Below are 17,861 nucleotides of genomic sequence, written 5' to 3' on the forward strand. Positions count from 1 at the left end.
TCACACCCCGGCCCTCCCGGGACGGCCACGGGTCTGCCCGCAGCCTGCCTCCGCGCCTCGGCCCCCCGCACGGCCACGGGCCTGCCCGCAGCCTGCCTCCGCGCCTCGGCCCCCCCGCACCGCCACGGCCCTGCCCGCAGCTTGCCTCCGCGCCAAGGCCCCCCCGCACCGCCATCATCCGGTCTTCTGCCTAAGAAGCGCCCGACAGCAGGCGGGGGGTGGGGTGTCCCCCTGCTGAGCTGATGCACTGTGATTTTCTTCATTAGGCTGAAACTTTTTACTCTTACACGCGACATTGCGAATTTAGTTTGATTTCATGAAAAAATCGTGTGCAGCTGTAGCATCTTGGTTCCTGCCAAAGTACTCAGCTCCACTTCTCTTCCAATGTTTTAACTGGAGAACTTTTTTATTTTGTTAATATTTTAGCCAACTTTTTTCCTCTCTCAGCATAAACTACAAAAAAAAAAAAAATCAACAGATAAGACCAAAGTGAGTGCGTGTGGGGAGGGGGAAGGGGGCAATTACCCCCAAAAAAAGGTTTTTCCACTAATTCCCACTACTTCTGTTAACTGACTGCCATCAGTTATCAGCTTTCAAATTTCAGAAGTGTCTTGAATGATTACAAATATTACAAAGGCTGGGTTTTTAAAATAAAGATCATAAAGTTATAAATATGTCAGAGGGTGAAGGTGGCTATCAGTTTGTATAATAATAGCAACATACCAGAATGTGGACTTCAAACACAAACTGAAGACAACCTGCAGATGTGAGGACCAGCGAAGCCAGCTCAGTGCAACTAGGGCAGCGCTGGACGATCGAGCCTCTTCTTTACAGAGCAGTCCAAGGTAAATGACACGACTACTCACTCTGAAGGACTATTTTGAGGAATCTGGTGACATCTCATCAACAGGAATGACAACCACATTAAGGAAAGAAAAAAACAATTAATACTTCAAACAAAATACTCTTTTTATTAGAGTATTTTTGATTAAACATACAGAACTCAAGATTGCTATTTAGAATTTTTATCGTTCAAAGCTTTTCCCTCTAGAAGGGTGGTAATGCTATCTCAGTGCATATTATATGGAAGGATCATACCTCTCAAAAGTCTAGCTCATAAATCAGAGCAATACTGCACGTACTTGGTGTGCAAGCAAGAGAAGGTTAATGCTGTAATGCAATTAACATACAAAAAATGCACCACCGAAGTATACACAGTCAGTTCTATGGCCCAGTGATGCAGAGAGCAGCATCACATTGAGAAGAAGACTTAGCAGCACAGGAATGAAAAAGAAAACACAGTCCCTGACCACAAAAAAGGAGCCAGTAACAGATTCAAAAGATTTGTACGAGTCCTAAGCATTCCTCTTTCACAAGGACTGCAAAGGACTGCAAATTTAGCCATTGGTTTGCAAGATTTTCTGAAGCATCCATCGTGCTGGGGGCAGAGATGCAGGAGCCTCACTGAAAAAGGTGATTAAACAAGCGATTCTACAGCCCTGACGCACCTCCGAACGTCACCATCGCAGGTGGTCTGGTGAAGCACACACTTACGTAAGGCTGAAAGACCATCTGCCACAGACTGGCTTCTGCACTGTGGTCTTGGCACCTACTTGTGCCTCTACCAGCACGGATAAAATCGAGCTCTTACTTTATACACAGGACAACATTAACAAAGCAGCGTGTGTAGGTAGCTACACCCCTGCTGCCCCTACCTGCTGGTATCAGTTCCTTGAGCATATCGTGTAAGTAACTGCCATTACTATCATATACTTTGTTTACGTCTGCACACAAATACTACAGCTAAGACCTACAACTCTGTGCCTTTTCTTACTGCTCCACTGTTAAGCAAAACCTAAGCAATCATCAGCTTTTAATTACCCACGGTAAGTTTCCTAGACTTTTTTTTTTAAAGAATTAAACCAAAATATAGTTTAGAAGTATGTTTGGTCAAGTTTATCACTGCATGTGGTACAATCAAACCTGGTTACCTGGCACCTCATCAACTATCTTGTGATGGAATGTCTAATGGCAGATTTCTCTAAATGAAAAATCCAGACAATTGAGAGGTATGCAGAAAATCTGTCTTAAATATTTGAAGCTACATGTGCAATCTTACAGAACACAAACTACAGTTACGGACATAACATCAAATCTTATTAACTGATAATGCATAAGAACTTAAAAACAGTCGGTGAAATCAGTTCAGCCAGTGACTTCCAAAAAAGTCACGCCTCAACTGCATTGTGTGAAGGGGCGGGGGGGAAATCATTCTTAGGCAAGTCTAACACAAAGTCTTAATCTACACTTCAACAGCTGTTTTATTTTTTATATATATACTATGTATAAAATAAATTAAAAAGGGGAAGGAGGAAAAAGCTTTGTATATGCTTCAAATTAACGCAGACCAGTAGTTCCATAAATGAACATTTTACCATCTTTGTGGTAAAAAGCTGACATAAGAGTTCAAAACAATACAATACTTATAAATAGAAAAAGTTCAAAAGACATTTTTTTTAAAAATGGAATTTAAACATCATTTTCCCTTCCCCTACAATACACTTTAGTTTTGTATGTCATAGCATCAATACATTTACAGAGTATTTGAATGTCACATCCACACAAGAATTGATAACAAAGCAGGTAAAACTGCTAACCGTGTTAAAATTTAGGACTTCTCCCAAATAACTCTACCTGCTCCTCAGCCTTCTCCTGAAATGAAGGCTATCAACATTCATCACGCAGTCTGAGGTATGGGCAGAAGAAAAATCTGCAATGGGTACTCCCCGCCCCACCTTGCCTCTGCTAAAATACAGCAATAATCTCTTGATCTGGTAACTGACAATGGTGGTGCACAATCTCTTACCTCCGTTCAGCTTGTATATAATTCAATCACCACATAAAAAAATTTATTTTGAAACAGAGTATTAATGCTTAACTTAAAAAAAAAATGTTCTTGTTCCAGATTTAAAGCTTCACATAAACACCAGACAGAAGGATGACAATTTTAAAACAAGAGAGCACCTAAAAACATACCATAGGTAAAAATGAAATCAATCATCTCTCCACTTCATTAAAATGTAGAAACCCTGTAAGCAACGGTAGTACACTCAGCACGAACAAGGTGAAAAGGAGCATCTAGAATACTCAAGAGGCTTGCTATGCTACTTCTCTTTATTGCCCATTCTCTCATTTGTATGGATGGCCACTCCATGACAAGATGCCTGTGATAGTTCTCTTCCTTTCACCACTGCTGCCAGCTGAAGTCATCATTGCTGCCAAAGACCAAGAAAAATCCTAGGATCGTGGCAAAGATGACTGTATTCCCCGTAAGAACAAGTGCACATGCGCCCCAGTAAATCTGTGAACAAGGGGAATTTAGTTAGACACATTTTAAACTGAATGCTGACAAGACAAAAGGTAACGTCTTAATGTCACATTACAGACAAAGTTCAGCAACATGTCCACGATGCAAGAAGGTGGTATCTCATTATTTGTGGTTACCCCAAGGCATCTGGCTTTACCCAAAACGACTCAACCAATTCACAATTAACCAAGCAGCACTGCAAGTTTCTTCCAGCCGTGTTCAAAGTGCTGGCCAGCAGGCACAGCTGTTCTGCTGCAACGTCCAAAAATAGTAAAGTAAGGCTAGGCAACAGCATCAAACCCATCTGCAGCCCAGCTATACTTGCTAACCATGCTATAAGACTTTTTTAAACAGACATTTAAGGATGCAGGTCTTCAAAATGCCAGCAGATATCCCAACAACAAAAAAGGAGGTGAATGTTTTCCAAGGAGAGTGCATGGATTACACAAAGGGTGTGAGGCATTCAAACCGACCATCTGAGCTGTTCTTGCCTAAAGAGATTTTAGGAAATGCGCTCCATGTTTTTTGACTTAGTAGTGCTCCCCGAAACTCACACAAACAAGGTCATCTTTTAAAGGATATTAGTGAAAAGCTGTATACTAGGAAAGATGTAACGACAACTCAGAAGTTTAATTAAACACCAATATAATTTACCGTAAGTGCAAAAATGCATTGTTTATTCATGCTTCTTTAGCACAACTATTCCACAAATTGCCTTCAAAGTATTCTATACACCTTTATATTTGGTTACTTGCCTGTTAAATTTTCACACTATTTTCAATGTCACTTTCTCTGCATTGCATATAGGCTGTTTGGGTTTTTTCCATGACCACGTAAAGCAACTGGCAATCATTACGTTGTGCCACGCTTCTGTTTCTAGTATTAGTTTTTCTTGTCAAAAGAAGTCTTATTCTGTTTCCACCGCAAGCATCTTAAGAACGTATTTATAAAAGCTGCTCAGTGCATGAGAGCTTTACCTTCAGTAAAAAAACATAAAGAACAAAGTTTTCTAGGAGAAAAATCATAGATGGAAATATTACTAACCAGTTCTGCTCTCGCAAACACTATCGGTAGCCCAAATGCTGAGACAACAATGCCTGTTGTAAGAAATATTGCTAGCTCCTTGCAGGCATTACTTGTAGCATCTGTGTCATCTACTAATCTTCTTGCTATGCAGTACGGGATAGGAGAAAGGATGTAAAAAAACAGAACAAACAGTGGCCAGTACTGGCTGAAAAAGAAAGGAGAAGAAAAGTTAAAGTTAACTTGATTTACTTCCTGTTCTTCCTAAAATCAATGCAAGGCATTCTCCCCATTCAGCATCCACATTCAGGAAAGACAGACACGAGCCCAGAGAAAGCAAATCCTTCACTTTGGAACAAGATGACATTAATCCAACAGACTACGTTTGTGAGCAGCTTCAGCTCAACAGCAGCAGCAGAGAGCTCACTGACAGGATATTCATAAAGCAAGATTTCACTAAGCAAGCCTAAATCTAACACCACCTCACAAGATGAGCTTAACTCTTAAGTTTAACCTGTCAGCTTTACTTGAGAATTGCAGAGATACCTTTATAGAGCCCTCATGGCATTTTGCCCATAAGCTTTCACTGCACAAACATGGAACAGAATATCATTCTCAGCCAATGCTCAGCAGCCGTGGGGCACCAAGACATTTTTTTTTTAAATCTGAACGCAACCAACAAAAACCTACAAAAATTACACCGTCATGTTTGGCAACGTTTTCTTTTATTGATTGCAGCTCACCAGAGTAGATTTTTCAGACATACCAATGCAGCTGTGTATTGTTTCAATAAAAATTTATTGCATTGTTTGAAGGAGATGACTGCATAATGACCTCCTTTCTAAGGGTTTGTGTCACCAGCCCTGGTTTTATAACAAAAGAAAGCCGGCACAAGAAAGCTAGTCATATATATAGAGAACTGCAATTCACAACCACTTCACAGGACTATCAACAGGATATTTGATATTGATTTAACATTAAATAAGTCAATTTAAAAGATTTTCTGTAAAGTCAGCATTTACTTGCAAAGAGTCAAAACCATAGGCCTGACTTCCTGAACTACTGGTCTATTGCTTCATATCTCCTGGAAACTAAGAGATAGGAATCAATAGACCAAAAGTACAGACGGCAGCTGCAATTATTCCAGATGCTGTGTTACCAGGTGCAGTGCGCAGCCAAGGGCCCCGATGGTCACTGACAGCTCAGCTACCACTAAGCAGCCAGAAAAAATACAAACGCTTCCCTCATAATAGCTCCTTGCTGCCTACTTCAGGAGATGCTATCTGCTTATCAGCTGCAGAGGGACAATCTTAGAGACATGTCTGGACAGTGCATTCTTTAACAGTTTGCAGACAGGCCTGGTAATTTAACTTTTGTTGCCTTCATTTTTATGGTGAATTAACTCCTGGATGGTCTTTTTTTCCACCCCAGTCTTCTGAAGCCAAAAAAAAAAAACCCAAAAGCCCTCCTACGCACCCAGGACTTATCAGTCCATGGTTATCAAAGCCAAACTGTTCTGGAGTTACAGACATGCAAAAAGAATAGTAAGAGAGTGCACGTTACTTGTACTGGGGAAGGGCACATCCAAGCATCAAGAACATCAGTCCGACGGCTCCCCCGAAGGACAGGCTAATCAGGGCTACAATGAGAACACGCGAACAGCAGGTGAAGGGCTCTACAAATCACCGACCACAACCCACACATAACGCGGCCGAGGCTCTGTCACAGCAAGAACCCAGGCCAGGGCCAGCCGCGCTGCCCTCCCCCTGACAGGGCAGCGCTCCCACCGCCCGCCGGGGCGGGGGGGTTCAGCCCGGGGAGCCCCTCGGGCAGCCCCGTTCCTCTGTCGAGGCGCAGGGCGGCTGAGGGCAGCCCCGGCCGCCCAGCAGAGAAGCGCTCGCCGGCCCCGCGGCGGCTGCCACCCCTCCCGCCCGAGCAGGATCGCACAGCCCCTTCCCCCCCGCTTCGCGATAGCCGCCCCGCGCCGGCACGGCCCGCGGGCCTCCCGCGGGGCTACGGCCCCACCGGCGGAGGCCCCAGGGCCACACACACCGTACAGCCTCCGCCCAGCGGCGGTGCGCTCGACGGTGCGCGACCTACCGCGGGGGAGGGGGAGGGAGGGAGGGGGGGCGCCCCGCCGCCGTTGCTAGAGCAACCGCTCCGCCCCCGCCCCCCGCGCACCTTTGATACCGGCCATGGCGCCGCCCGTCCCGCCAGCCGCACCGGGAAGCGGAACTGGCGCGGCCGAGAGCCGCTTCCGGGACGGGAGCGCGCAGGCGCCGAGCACGCCCCGCCCACTCTCCTCGCCCGCTCCGGCCACGTGACGCGCGTTACGTGATGCGCGCGGGAAGGGAGCAGGGCGCCAGCTCCGCCCCCTCCCCGGAGCGCAGGAAGCTGCCGCGCCGCCACGGGAAGCAAGGGGCCCTCCCACTGAGCGCTGCGCACCGCCCCCTCGCTGCCCATTGGCCCTGGTGGCTACTAGGGCCAGGCTTCATGGCGGCCCCGCCGTGCGCGTGCTCCCCTAGAGTCATCGCCCCTTCCGGCAGGATCAGCCAATGAAAGGCGCCGCGCTCCGCGCAGAGGGCTGATTCACCTCAGGGCTGCCATGGCGGCTCTGGTGCTCCTCCTGCTCCTGCTCTGCGCCGCCGCTGGCCCTGCGCGGTGCTGGGACCAGCCGGGTGAGATCCGTGGGGCTGGGTACGCCTCCGCGAGGTCCTGACGGAGCCTCGAGCCCCCTTAGCTGCCACCTCCACCCCTCCTGTTACGATGGCGGCGGGGCGGGGGTGTAGCGGCTTCCCCCGTCCGAGCGCTGCGCAGCGCCGCCGGGTTAGCGGCGGCCCGGTACGGGGGAAGTGGCGTGCCGGGGCCTGCGCCAGGAGGGCTTTCTGGTTTGGGCTACCTTTAACTCTGCTTGTGCCGCAGAGATAAGCCCGCTGCGCGGTCAGTGGGGGGATGTGCTCTGAGAGGGATGACCCGGAGCCCGCTCCGGAGGGAATGGGAAACGCTGCCGTGTTCCCCTCTGCGCGTCTGATGCTTCTTAAAGCTTCGCCTCTCGAAGAAGCACGCTGTTGCGTCCTTTGTATCGTCAGTCCTTATCTGAAAGGAGGCCCCTGTGGCTAAGGGGAACGTACCTGAACAAACAGTGACCTTTGTGCTGCCTGTTTCAGGGAGGGTCCTGCTGAGGGAGGTGCAGGCGCTCACTCTCCACAGAGGTCAGTACACGACGTCCCGGCGGACAGCTGCAGTCCCTCAGCTACAGTGTACGGGAGGCACTGCTGGGTGTTCCCGCGTCCCCGAGGTGGTTCAGTGTTACAACAAAGGCTGGGATGGCTATGATGTACAGGTAACTGTTTAAAACTTGTTAAACATTTAATGAAATCATCTTCCCCCAGACTTGGTAACTTGTGAAGGAGAAAAGAGTAACAGGCCAGGGTGTCAGTAGTTCGCTTTTTGTTAGAGGACCTTTGACAACTAAAGCTTAACTTAAATACTTCTTAAGTTTGGATTTTCTAGAACTACTGTAGGTATATCTTTGAACTATTCCTGAAGGCTGTAATGTAAAAACACTGCATAGCAAACCTTCATTGGATTTAATTGAAATGTTGCTTGATTTCATAAAATCAAACTCTTGTGAACCCTTGAGGATGCTCTTGCTTTGGTATTGCTGCGTGGATTTCAAATATTTAGTGTAGAAAGGGCTATAAATATTTGCATCATTTCAGCTCTACCTTTCAAAAACTAAATTTTGGACTTATGACTTCCTCTTGCATGGTAGTGTGTCAGTACTAGTCAGTAAATAGTCATGTATTTCTGTTTTGTTAGCTATTACCGAGGCCTCTGCCAATAGATTAACCAGGAATCAAGGCTGAAAGTAATTGTTAAAACTGATACACTATTGTAAAAGTAGTCAAATTTGAATTTGCAGTTGGTGCTGCTGTCCTGAGCTATTAATTTAGAAACTACCTTTTTATTTTTGAAAATGGGTGTCACTTGCGGTTAGATGTGATACCGAAGTTCAGACACTTCAAGGAAACGTGAGACTGAGGAATCCACATATATTCAGCAGCAGAATCACATTCTTATTATTCAGAGTTGCATATGAATGCCTAATGGTGTCTGTCCCAATTTTTTCCGATTTCTGTGTGGACATAAATGGAATTGGGTGCACTGGACTTCAGGCTTCTGTATTATTTTTTTGTAGCTGCCATCCAGTTCACATGGGGCAGGCATTTATTAAGTAACTGTTGCACAGGGTGCAGGTTATTTTTAGAAGTAATCCTATATCTAAAGAAGGGATACTTGAAAAACCTGTTCAGTGAAGAAAAACAAAATTTTCCAGAGTTGTAACACTTCTGTGTTCTGAAAGATCAGAATTTTTTAACTTGTAGGATTTAAAAAAAAAGTTCTTAGTTAATTTCAAATTCTGAGTCCTTTTCAAAATAAGAGTGCTCAGAAATTTCCTCTAGCTGTGGCTTTTTAGATGATTGGTTAGCAATTACAGCTTTATTTCAGAGCATGTTTGGATAAGCAGACAGGTATTTTCATCTCTGGAGCAGGAGGTTTTACTTTGTATTGTGTTTATTTTTTCAGTGGCAGTGCAAAGCAGACTTGGAAAATACCTACCGTTTTGGACAGATCGAAGTGAGCTGTGAAGGCTATGATTATCCGGATGATCCTTACATCTTGAGAGGCTCCTGTAGTTTGCTGTTCAGGCTAGAGCTGACTGAGGAAGGTGAAAGGAAAGTGAAGAACTCTGGAAGCTTTGGCTCTGGCTATTACCAGTCAGGGAAGGATTCTTATGATTCTGGTGCTGGAGCGATTGTTATAATTGTGCTTCTGGTTCTTGCTTTTGGAGTATACAAGCTGTTCCTCAGTGACCAGCGGCCTCAGCAGAGTTTTGGTGACAGTGATGGATTCCCTGGGCCTTCCTGGCAGAGTCAGCAGGCACCTCCTCCCCCTGGTTTTAAGTCCAGCTTCACAGGTAGGGCTCCATTTACAGTATTCAGAAGAGCGAGCAGGATTGTACTGTTTTATCTGCCGTTAGTGCAGGTGGGATAGACTTAAAACCAATAGATGGGCAGTTGACTCTGCTGAATGGACTGCAGAGCCTGCAGCCAGCTTTGCATCTTGTTCTTTGTTCAAAAGTGAAAAGAAGAATGTGTTTCCCACAGGCTTTCGGGGCAGGCTGTGCAGCAAGCTGCCCTTTGAACCTTTGGAAATCCAGCTCCCCATGCTCTGCAAATGTTATTTTCATACTCAGTGAAATATGAGGATTGTGACAGGGAAGAATAATTTTCCGAAGTAATCTGTAAGAGAGGATAGTCTCCCACAGGCAGAAACAAACTCATGCCAAGGAAGTGCTTTGAAACTTTACAGAAGTCTTTCAGCCGTTGGGGTGCTGACCCTTGATTTCATTCACAAAACAGTTGGAGTATCATATACCAGTCCTGTGTTTAACAGGTGCTTCAGTGTGTAGTCACAGTGGTTGAAAGGTTTGGTTCCCAGAGCAGAGAACAGTGTCTGTGAACCATCATTAGAGGTGCAGCACCTGAATCTCATGTGGTGCCTTTCATCTGCAGTTGACAATTGTATAAGTGGTGACAAGGCTGCTGCTAGGAAAAGATGCACTTTTTCTTTTCCCAGAAAACTAGTGACTTCTGTCACTTAATAAATGGACTGCTTTAGACTGTCATAGTGTCTAAGGGAAATAAACATTATTCATCTTGTTTCTGACCAGCTCATTAAACTCTGTGAACGTGTGAAATGCTCACAGCACTGGAACTCAAGTTATGTTCTGACAAGTTGCATAGTCTCCATCTTCTCTTTTTTTGTGAGATAGAGAAGGGGTTCTATCAAGTCAATAAATACCAAGGATTAAGTTTGCTTAGTCAAAAGTTTATATTTTAGTAATGCTTGTTAATGCTTGCTTCCAGGTTTGCTCAAGGCACTCGGCCAACAGAGGGTGCCAATATACCTCTTTTGGATACCCTTGTGCAGGGCGTGTGCAGCAGAAACTTCTGCTGCATGTACCTGCAGCAGAAAATTAAAGGGGTTCTGCTTCTGTAGTGGCTTTGCAAATTGCTTTCCATGTAGTTATTTCAGACTTCAGACGGTCTGGCTATGCTGTGTGGGCATCAGTGACTTTCTGTGTGCACGCCACTTGCCACTGGCGTTATTGTGGTAGTTACTAAGAGCCCTGGTCATAATACAGGGCTCCACTATACTGGGCAGAGGCAAAACAGAGTGAAGGGTTACTTTTTTTTCTGTCCCGTTCCTTGTCAATTAATTGCACCAATGCATTTTTAATTGCAGGAGTCTGAAATCTAGCAAGGGTAGGGCCTTGAAAATGTTCTCTTGATTAACACTGAAAATTGAGACACTTAAATGCATATAGGAAGCCATATAAGGCATAAATGATGCATTTTCTTATAACGAGTGTCAATGATTTCTCCTTAGATTTCAAACCATGTAAGGAGGAAACCTCTTGAGTGTGGGGCCAGCTTAAAAATATTGTTATGCTGCTACGTGCATTTGGTATCTGCCTTAAATTTTGGCAGCGGAGCAAAAGCACATCTCTGAGCGTGTATGTCCAGGCGTGCCAGGAATGTATTAGTCTTTGAAGATCTGGACAGTAATGAAAAGCGATGTCATTCACTTACTGCTCTTAATATTTAATTTGCCTCATTTTAAGTCCCCTTAACATGCAGAATGTGTCCTGTGAAACTTGTTTAGCCAGCCTGTCTTAATTAAATTCTGCTTTTTCTGTTAGTGGTTTGACATGATGCTTAATGTTTACTCTAGATATTTTCAACAAAAAATGACTCAGTTTCCTGAGTCAGTGTTCAGCCATGGCGCTATTGAACAAATGAGTTGGTTCATCGCCCTGATTAACATCATTTTTACAGTAAATGAAGTGAATTTTTTTTGTTCCAAATTTTTTTTTGTTCCAAATCAGCATAGTTTAATGGATACATCATCCCAGTGAGAGTTTGTCTTTCTCCCAATGCATTCAAAATGAAATTCAATGTCAAATCCAATGTAGATTGATTGATTGAAAGCGACCCGATTGGTTGAAAGCGACCCGATTCCTGCATACTTGTTTTTCTCTAGACCAGAAAATGATTCTACTTTGGTTTTGCATCTTCTCTTTTTATTTCTAAATGGATGACGTTTGGTTCTGAGTCAGAACCTCATGTTACACAGATCTCATGAAAAATCTGTGTCTCTCCTCCCCCACAATCCACTTGGTATGTTTGCAGTTTCATCAAGGTATTTGTCAAGCTTGGTGACTCATGCATAATAAAAACCATTGCAATGTGATTGCAGTTCGCATGTCTTTTGGTAACGAATACTGGACTAGAATTACCAGAAACAACACAAAGTGATGTTAGCCGTTAGACTGAGCCACTTACTCAAAATGTGCAGCTGTTTTGAGTGAGATCAGAAGCAGTGTGTCCTAGTGGTTAGTTCACTCTTTGGTCTTACCTACTTGCTTTTTGTTCCTGCGTCTGCTTCTGGCCTGCTGTGTGACCTTGAGCAGGTTACTTTTTCTTCATTTCCTTTTCTGTTATTTAATCTAACTTGTCTCTCTATAAATCTGCAGGCAGAAACTCTTTGCCATGTTTTGCAAACATCAGGGCTATGAGATTGAGCGGAAGCTAATTTTTAACATAAAACTCTTTACTTTATTTAGTGTTCGTTTCTATGGTTTTTTCCCACTTTCTGAGCGGTAAGGCCTTTCAGGTTAAGCTTGATCAACAATCTACTGAAATCAGGAGGAGTTTACAGTCTAATTTTCCATTATCTTTAACAGAGGAGAGTCTTATTGCAACAGCTGGCCTGAGGATTATGTGCAACTAACTATGTTTTCCATTTTCTTCTTGTTTAAGAAGGCAACAGCTTTGGGACTCATTCCCGTCATGGAACCAATTCAGGACCAGGATTTTGGACTGGATTAGGAGCAGGAGGCTTGCTAGGCTACTTGGCTGGCAGTCACAGGTAAAATATGCATGCTATCAGATTTTAAGTATTTAAGCTTTTGGGGGTTATGCCTTAAACACAGATAATAATATTACTCATGAAACCATCTGTGGATAGGTCTCTTGTATCGGTGTCATCTCTCCTAGAGTCAATCTAGATGGCAGCTGCTCTTGTGTGGTACTCAGTATGGTCAAATTAAACAGCCTTTAATCCACAGTCTTGTAATGGCCCATGTATGGAAATCCAAGAGGTGTGGCTTGCCGAAGCACTTGTAAGTCATATGTAAGTTGCATTTTGGAAAACCATAACACAAACAGCATTCAAAAGCAGTTTCAGTGCTGGAGTAAACATCTGCTGGTCATATTTGCTAGACACTTCTAAACATTTAAAATGCATCGTTTTTAGATAAACAGTTTAAAGGGAGCAATTGCTGCCATTTTAGGCTTCACTAGAGACAATGTGTGGCTCCTGCAGGGAATCTTTAGAGCTCAAGCAGTTTCCTCTGTTTATCAAATAACTGCATGTGTATTGAGTCTAATCCTGTAGGAATGCAGTAATATAACAGATTAAATATAACCACTTTTTTTTTATATTGAAAGTTTGGGAGTAAGAGATCATGTGGACGGGAGTCTATTAAAGCATCTTCCTCCATTGTAGTTTTTTGGTAATGACAGAAGCCTTATCAGAATTGCCTGTTTATTAAGGAAGTAGAAACTTGGGATGCAAGAGAATTTCTAAAGTATCCAATGTGCAGCCTTGATCTCATAAAGTCAAGTAAGGTGAAACTGGGAAGGTGATGCCATTAACAGCAGAAATTGCCTATAAATTCAATTTCAGTAGAGCTTTAGAGGTTGAAAGGTCATATCTTGTTTTATTATATTAACCCTGCTAAGAATTCTTAAAAGGTGTAATGTGTTAAAGGTATCCTTGACTTGATATTTCTTGAGTCTTAAATGCATGACCCTTGTGTTTAAGCATTGTATTTATTTATTATCTACATACGGGTTTGTTCCTTGATTTCCACACCCCACTCTACCATACCCCCCCCCATTTCAGTAGCTACCTCTTACTGTTCAAGATTAGAGGCCTAACTGAATTTTGAAGTCCAAATACATGAACAAGCTTCCTAACTTGGGCTTCTTTTCTTTTAAAAGAGTCTTTGGTCAGTCCACTGTAATTTTTTTTTTTCAGTCATTTGAAATGCTGTGCCTGAAAATGCTGGTGCCAGAAAGTGAGGTAGCTCTTTGTAAATTTCAACAGCAGGAAATTCCATATCCATAGAAGCAAATAATTAACACATCATGACCTAATGGTTGGACTTGATGATCTTAAAGGTCCTTTCCAACCAAGATGATTCTATGATTCTGATTCTGTGACCTTTGACTCACTGATTTAAGTCTTATTGATACAACGTTTTCAAGATAGTTAACGGAACAGAGGGATGTTTTCTTTTGTCTTACATGGCTGGGACGTAGGTGTTGCCAAAATACATTTAAGCTTCAGATGTCAAATCTACTTTCTTATCTGACAGAATCTAAGGTCAGAATTTCAGAGGGATAAATTTCCTCATTTGCAATTGTTAGAATTGCTTATCCTGAAGAATGAGGTTTAACTTCCTTTTGAAAGCCAACAGATGTTACTGTGACAACACTGGATATCCTTGCTGTCAATATATGTTAATTATATTAAATAGGGAAATTTCCAGCTTTTAAACAACTGCCTGCTTACAGTTTTCCCTCAGATGTGCAGTCTTCTTCTTGTTTGGTATGGTAATTTCTTAATTTTTCATAAGGGCACTAATGAAGCCTTCCTTCTACTATGTTTCTCATCAGAGCACAGCCACGTTCCCCATATTACAGTATGTGGATGAATCCCACAGCTGCACCTCCAACGAATGGGCAGTCAAGCAATTCCACACAAGGCAGCAGTTCAGGAACAAGAACTGCTTCTGGTAAGACAAAAGACCTTTTAACCTCCCGAAGCTCAAGAGACTTTGACCTATCAAAAATACACAGCTGTTAGTTGAGGATCAGCAAGCACTCTGTTTTATTTTACCACTTGGTTACATGCCCTCCTCTACCATGTCCCATATTTCTGTTTCCTATGGAAGTAGGGCAGCATTATGGGGCATGAAACTCCCTATGGGTGTGGTACAACCAGTATTGGGTTTGTTTTCATCTGCAAGGTGCATTAGTTTAAGGCTTTCCCCTTTAGTGTGCACTACATATGCCCTTCTCTAGCAAACATGTACAAACATGATTTCTTTGTAGAAAGCGGGTTGTCTAATCTGCAAGAACAGAATATTTTTCAGGCCAGTCAGCCCACAGTTGCTTGCTGTTCTACTTTATGTGAATGTTTAACACATCTCGCTTGCCACCTTTAGCCTTTTTAGAACTAGAGAGCCTAGTGGAAAGGCTGTGGTGGAGCTGACAGTTTGTTGTTTTGGTTTTTTTTTTTTTTTTGCAGGCTTTGGGAGCACAAAACGAAGATGAAGTCCTTGACGTTATTACATCTGAGCAATTGAAATAAATCTTCCTGTGTACTAGCACTTTTTTTATTAGTAGTAGGCTTCAGAAGTGGGTGTGAGAAGAGGTGTGAAGGACTAGGCAAAGAATTCCGCTCTTTCCCTGTGGAAATGTGGACTCCTACTCTTGTTTAGGGTATTACAGGTGCTGGAACATCTGCTATTTGAAACAGTGGCTTCTCATAAGATACAAAATAAATTCATCCAAATTAAGAATGATAATGTTACAGTGTCTACGTATATCTCCCTGTACTTGAGGGATTATGGCAATGGTAGCCTTACCAGACTTTCAAAGCAAGTAGTTTACTCGTGTTCTGGGCTTAACTTCATTTAATCCAGAATTTCTGAGTCTTTTTTTTTTTTCTTGGTGGTCCAGCATCTGAAAGGCCTAGTGTGTAATCCACCTGGTATTTAAGGGGTGCTGCTCTTTGAAGCTGCTTTGGTTTCTCTTTGTAAAATTCATGTGAACATTACTGTAAATGCAGTCAGCTATGCAGATGGGTGTTGGGATTTTTCCTTAGTGGAAAAGAGCAAAACTATATGTAGAGAGACTAACATTAATATAATGTTTGTATCTGTGCTATATGACTGTTGGAGCCAAAATTTGCAGATTCGAGGACACTCCATGTTTTAGGGTTTATCCAGGTGGCTGTGCAAACCTGGGGGATTTTGTGTATAAATTATGAAAAAAAAAAAAAAAAATTACGAATAACCTGAAATGAGACAAGATGGCCCTTCTCTAATTTGGACCTTTTTCTGGAAGACTGGGGTCATTTAAAAGGTGGCTACAGACACTTTGCCCACATTGAGGCTCCAGACTTTTCTTTTTCCAGGGGGTGTTAGCAATACTGTGAAAACTTCTGATGTGAACGGTCTGTTGTGCTAGATGACCTGTCCAGGACACAGTAAACCAAAGGTGCTCATTGCAAAAGGGAAGGGAGCATTCTTAATCCAAAGCTGGTAGTATCTCTAGAACATAGCAGGCCTTGAGACTAAGCAAAGAAAGGAAACAATGTCTAATGGGATGTCAGTTTTCCCAAATGTACTTTGTTTTTAAAAAGTGCTGTCAAAGGGTGGGAAGCAGAGAGGCCTTGCTTTGTTCTGTAGTGATATTGTGGGGCTCTGAGAAGTGTCATACAGTTTTTGTGTGATTGACTGTGCCCTGGGAGAGGCATTGTTGGGAGAAAAAACAAAACAAAACAAAAACCCAAAACAAAACAAAACAAAAAAAAACCAAACAAAACAAAACAGAAATTTCTCAGACTTGAGGTGGAGGGGAGAAGGGAAGTGTGAAAAATGGACTGCTTGACTACCAGGTCTTTTCCAGAGGCCATCCTCATACAGCTTGCAAGTGTGCGTGCACACAGCTTTTCTATGCTGGCAGCAGCCTGAGAAGCATAGCTTTCATCCTGGTGAAAATACTGTGCCTGGGAATTGATATAAACTATTCACAGCAAAAGCAAAGCACTGTTTTGGTGATACAAGCTGCATCTCCACAAGGAGATTTAGCAGGTATGGTTAGTCTAGGAAAGTGACTTCAGGGTTACGCATCAAAAAGCAACTATGTCCATTCATGAGTACAGGAATAATTGACTCAAATGGTAATGCCAGAGTTCAATGTCTGGCTTAACAATAAAAAATACATAGAAATCTTTAAGAAGTCAACAGAAGCTACAAAAACATGTAGAGCTTGTGCTGAAAATATTGATAAAAATCAGTAGCTTGAGGATAAAGTGGTGGTTTGCTGCTCAGAGCTGCTTGAGGATTGGCGGAAAACGTCTTCATTAACAGCCTGCTCTATCAACCTAGAAAGCAGGGAAAGACCTTACTGTTGGCCTGTTAGAAAGTTTTACCTTTTATAAGGAAAAGTAGATGATAAATCTTTATCTTTTTTTCACCAAATATAGCAAAATAATGTATTTTATATGTGGAGTTTTTACATGTAAGTGTATTCAGGTTAAAACTTGTCACAGTCAATACTCACTTTGCCAACTAATTACATAACACTGAAACTGGATTTTTGCTAACTGGGTAGTTTGAAGCTGAAGTTTGCTCTCAACTTATGATGTGTTATGAAATGGTTTAGACAATGTTTTCATTTGTATTTATAGTTTCTGCATGAAATGTGATTTGCTGCGTTAACCTGATGAATTACCATAGTTTCTGAATCTGTAGGGTATTTTTGCCCTTTCCTTTGATAAAGTAATGAAATAAGTGAATAGGGAGTATTTGTCTTTAAAGCACTATCTTGAGGCCTGCAGAGATGGCACTGTCTGTTTTTTTTCAGGGTTGGCTATGTCTCATCATCAACATCCCGGGTGGTGTAATAACATCCTTTATTCCCAGACGTAGAGCTGGTAAGCTGTATATTGTTTCAACAAAATAAAACAATACTGGGAGTAGTTATTTTATTGATTGGATTTTCAATAACAAAATACTGAACCATGTAAGGACATTAAGGATTCCTTGTAAATAAAGATTTCACATCAGAGTCTGCAGAAAAAGCTCTATTATGTTAGTTCCTGGTTTCACAAGGTGATTAGCTGAACCTTTCAAAAGAAGTTGTGATCACTGCTGCTGTTCCTGCTTGTGGCTATAGCAGAACTGTACCCTGGGATAGCAGCTTCTTCAATCGGACCTGCTTCTTGGAATGTGTCACTGCTGAACAGAAACATGGCCTGCAGATAGAGGCAGTTCAACTTCTTGGCAGTAGTAATGCAGGGTTAAACAGAGGTCTGCAAATTCTGCTGTCAAAGTCTCCTTGATCAAACATCAAGGATGCTGATGAGGCTCCTGAAAGAATGAAGAAAAAAAAAAAACAAAACAACAAACAAACAAACAACAAAAAAAAAAAAAAAAAAAAAAAAAACAAAAAACCCCCAAACTTGTGGAAGGCAGCTTAGAGCTCATACTTGTGAGAGACCTTGAGCTTCCTTCCTGAACATCTGATCTGGAAGGTCTTAGTCT

At 42.7% G+C, this 17,861-nt stretch overlaps 2 protein-coding genes across 8 annotated transcripts; one reads left to right on the plus strand and one right to left on the minus strand.

Moving 5' to 3' along the window:
- Positions 1-253: 253 nt before the first annotated feature.
- On the minus strand, positions 254-6,755 carry LEPROTL1 (leptin receptor overlapping transcript like 1). 4 transcript variants are annotated; one of them, XR_011048434.1, is made up of 6 exons: positions 6,572-6,755; positions 5,954-6,029; positions 4,412-4,598; positions 3,037-3,361; positions 724-899; positions 254-453 (listed from the first exon to the last, which is right to left on the minus strand). XR_011048434.1 is itself a non-coding variant. In XM_068403805.1 (4 exons), the coding sequence occupies exons 1-4, from the start codon at positions 6,585-6,587 to the stop codon at positions 3,245-3,247; spliced, it is 396 nt and encodes a 131-aa protein (XP_068259906.1). In that variant the 5' UTR covers positions 6,588-6,755; the 3' UTR covers positions 949-3,244. The 4 variants fall into 4 exon arrangements, 1 of the variants encoding a protein (XP_068259906.1); XR_011048433.1 differs by having other exon boundaries at positions 254-889; XR_011048432.1 differs by having other exon boundaries at positions 254-899.
- A 231-nt stretch (positions 6,756-6,986) lies between these two features.
- SARAF (store-operated calcium entry associated regulatory factor) lies at positions 6,987-17,300 on the plus strand. 4 transcript variants are annotated; one of them, XM_068403343.1, is made up of 6 exons: positions 6,987-7,068; positions 7,558-7,733; positions 8,981-9,371; positions 12,280-12,388; positions 14,203-14,321; positions 14,837-17,300. In XM_068403343.1, the coding sequence occupies exons 1-6, from the start codon at positions 6,996-6,998 to the stop codon at positions 14,860-14,862; spliced, it is 894 nt and encodes a 297-aa protein (XP_068259444.1). In that variant the 5' UTR covers positions 6,987-6,995; the 3' UTR covers positions 14,863-17,300. The 4 variants fall into 4 exon arrangements, with proteins under 4 accessions (XP_068259444.1, XP_068259442.1, XP_068259445.1 ...); XM_068403341.1 differs by having other exon boundaries at positions 17,182-17,300; XM_068403344.1 differs by having other exon boundaries at positions 12,283-12,388.
- Positions 17,301-17,861: the final 561 nt, after the last annotated feature.

Source organism: Nyctibius grandis, chromosome 6 (genome assembly GCF_013368605.1).
Source record: "Nyctibius grandis isolate bNycGra1 chromosome 6, bNycGra1.pri, whole genome shotgun sequence".
Lineage (NCBI taxonomy): Eukaryota > Metazoa > Chordata > Aves > Nyctibiiformes > Nyctibiidae > Nyctibius > Nyctibius grandis.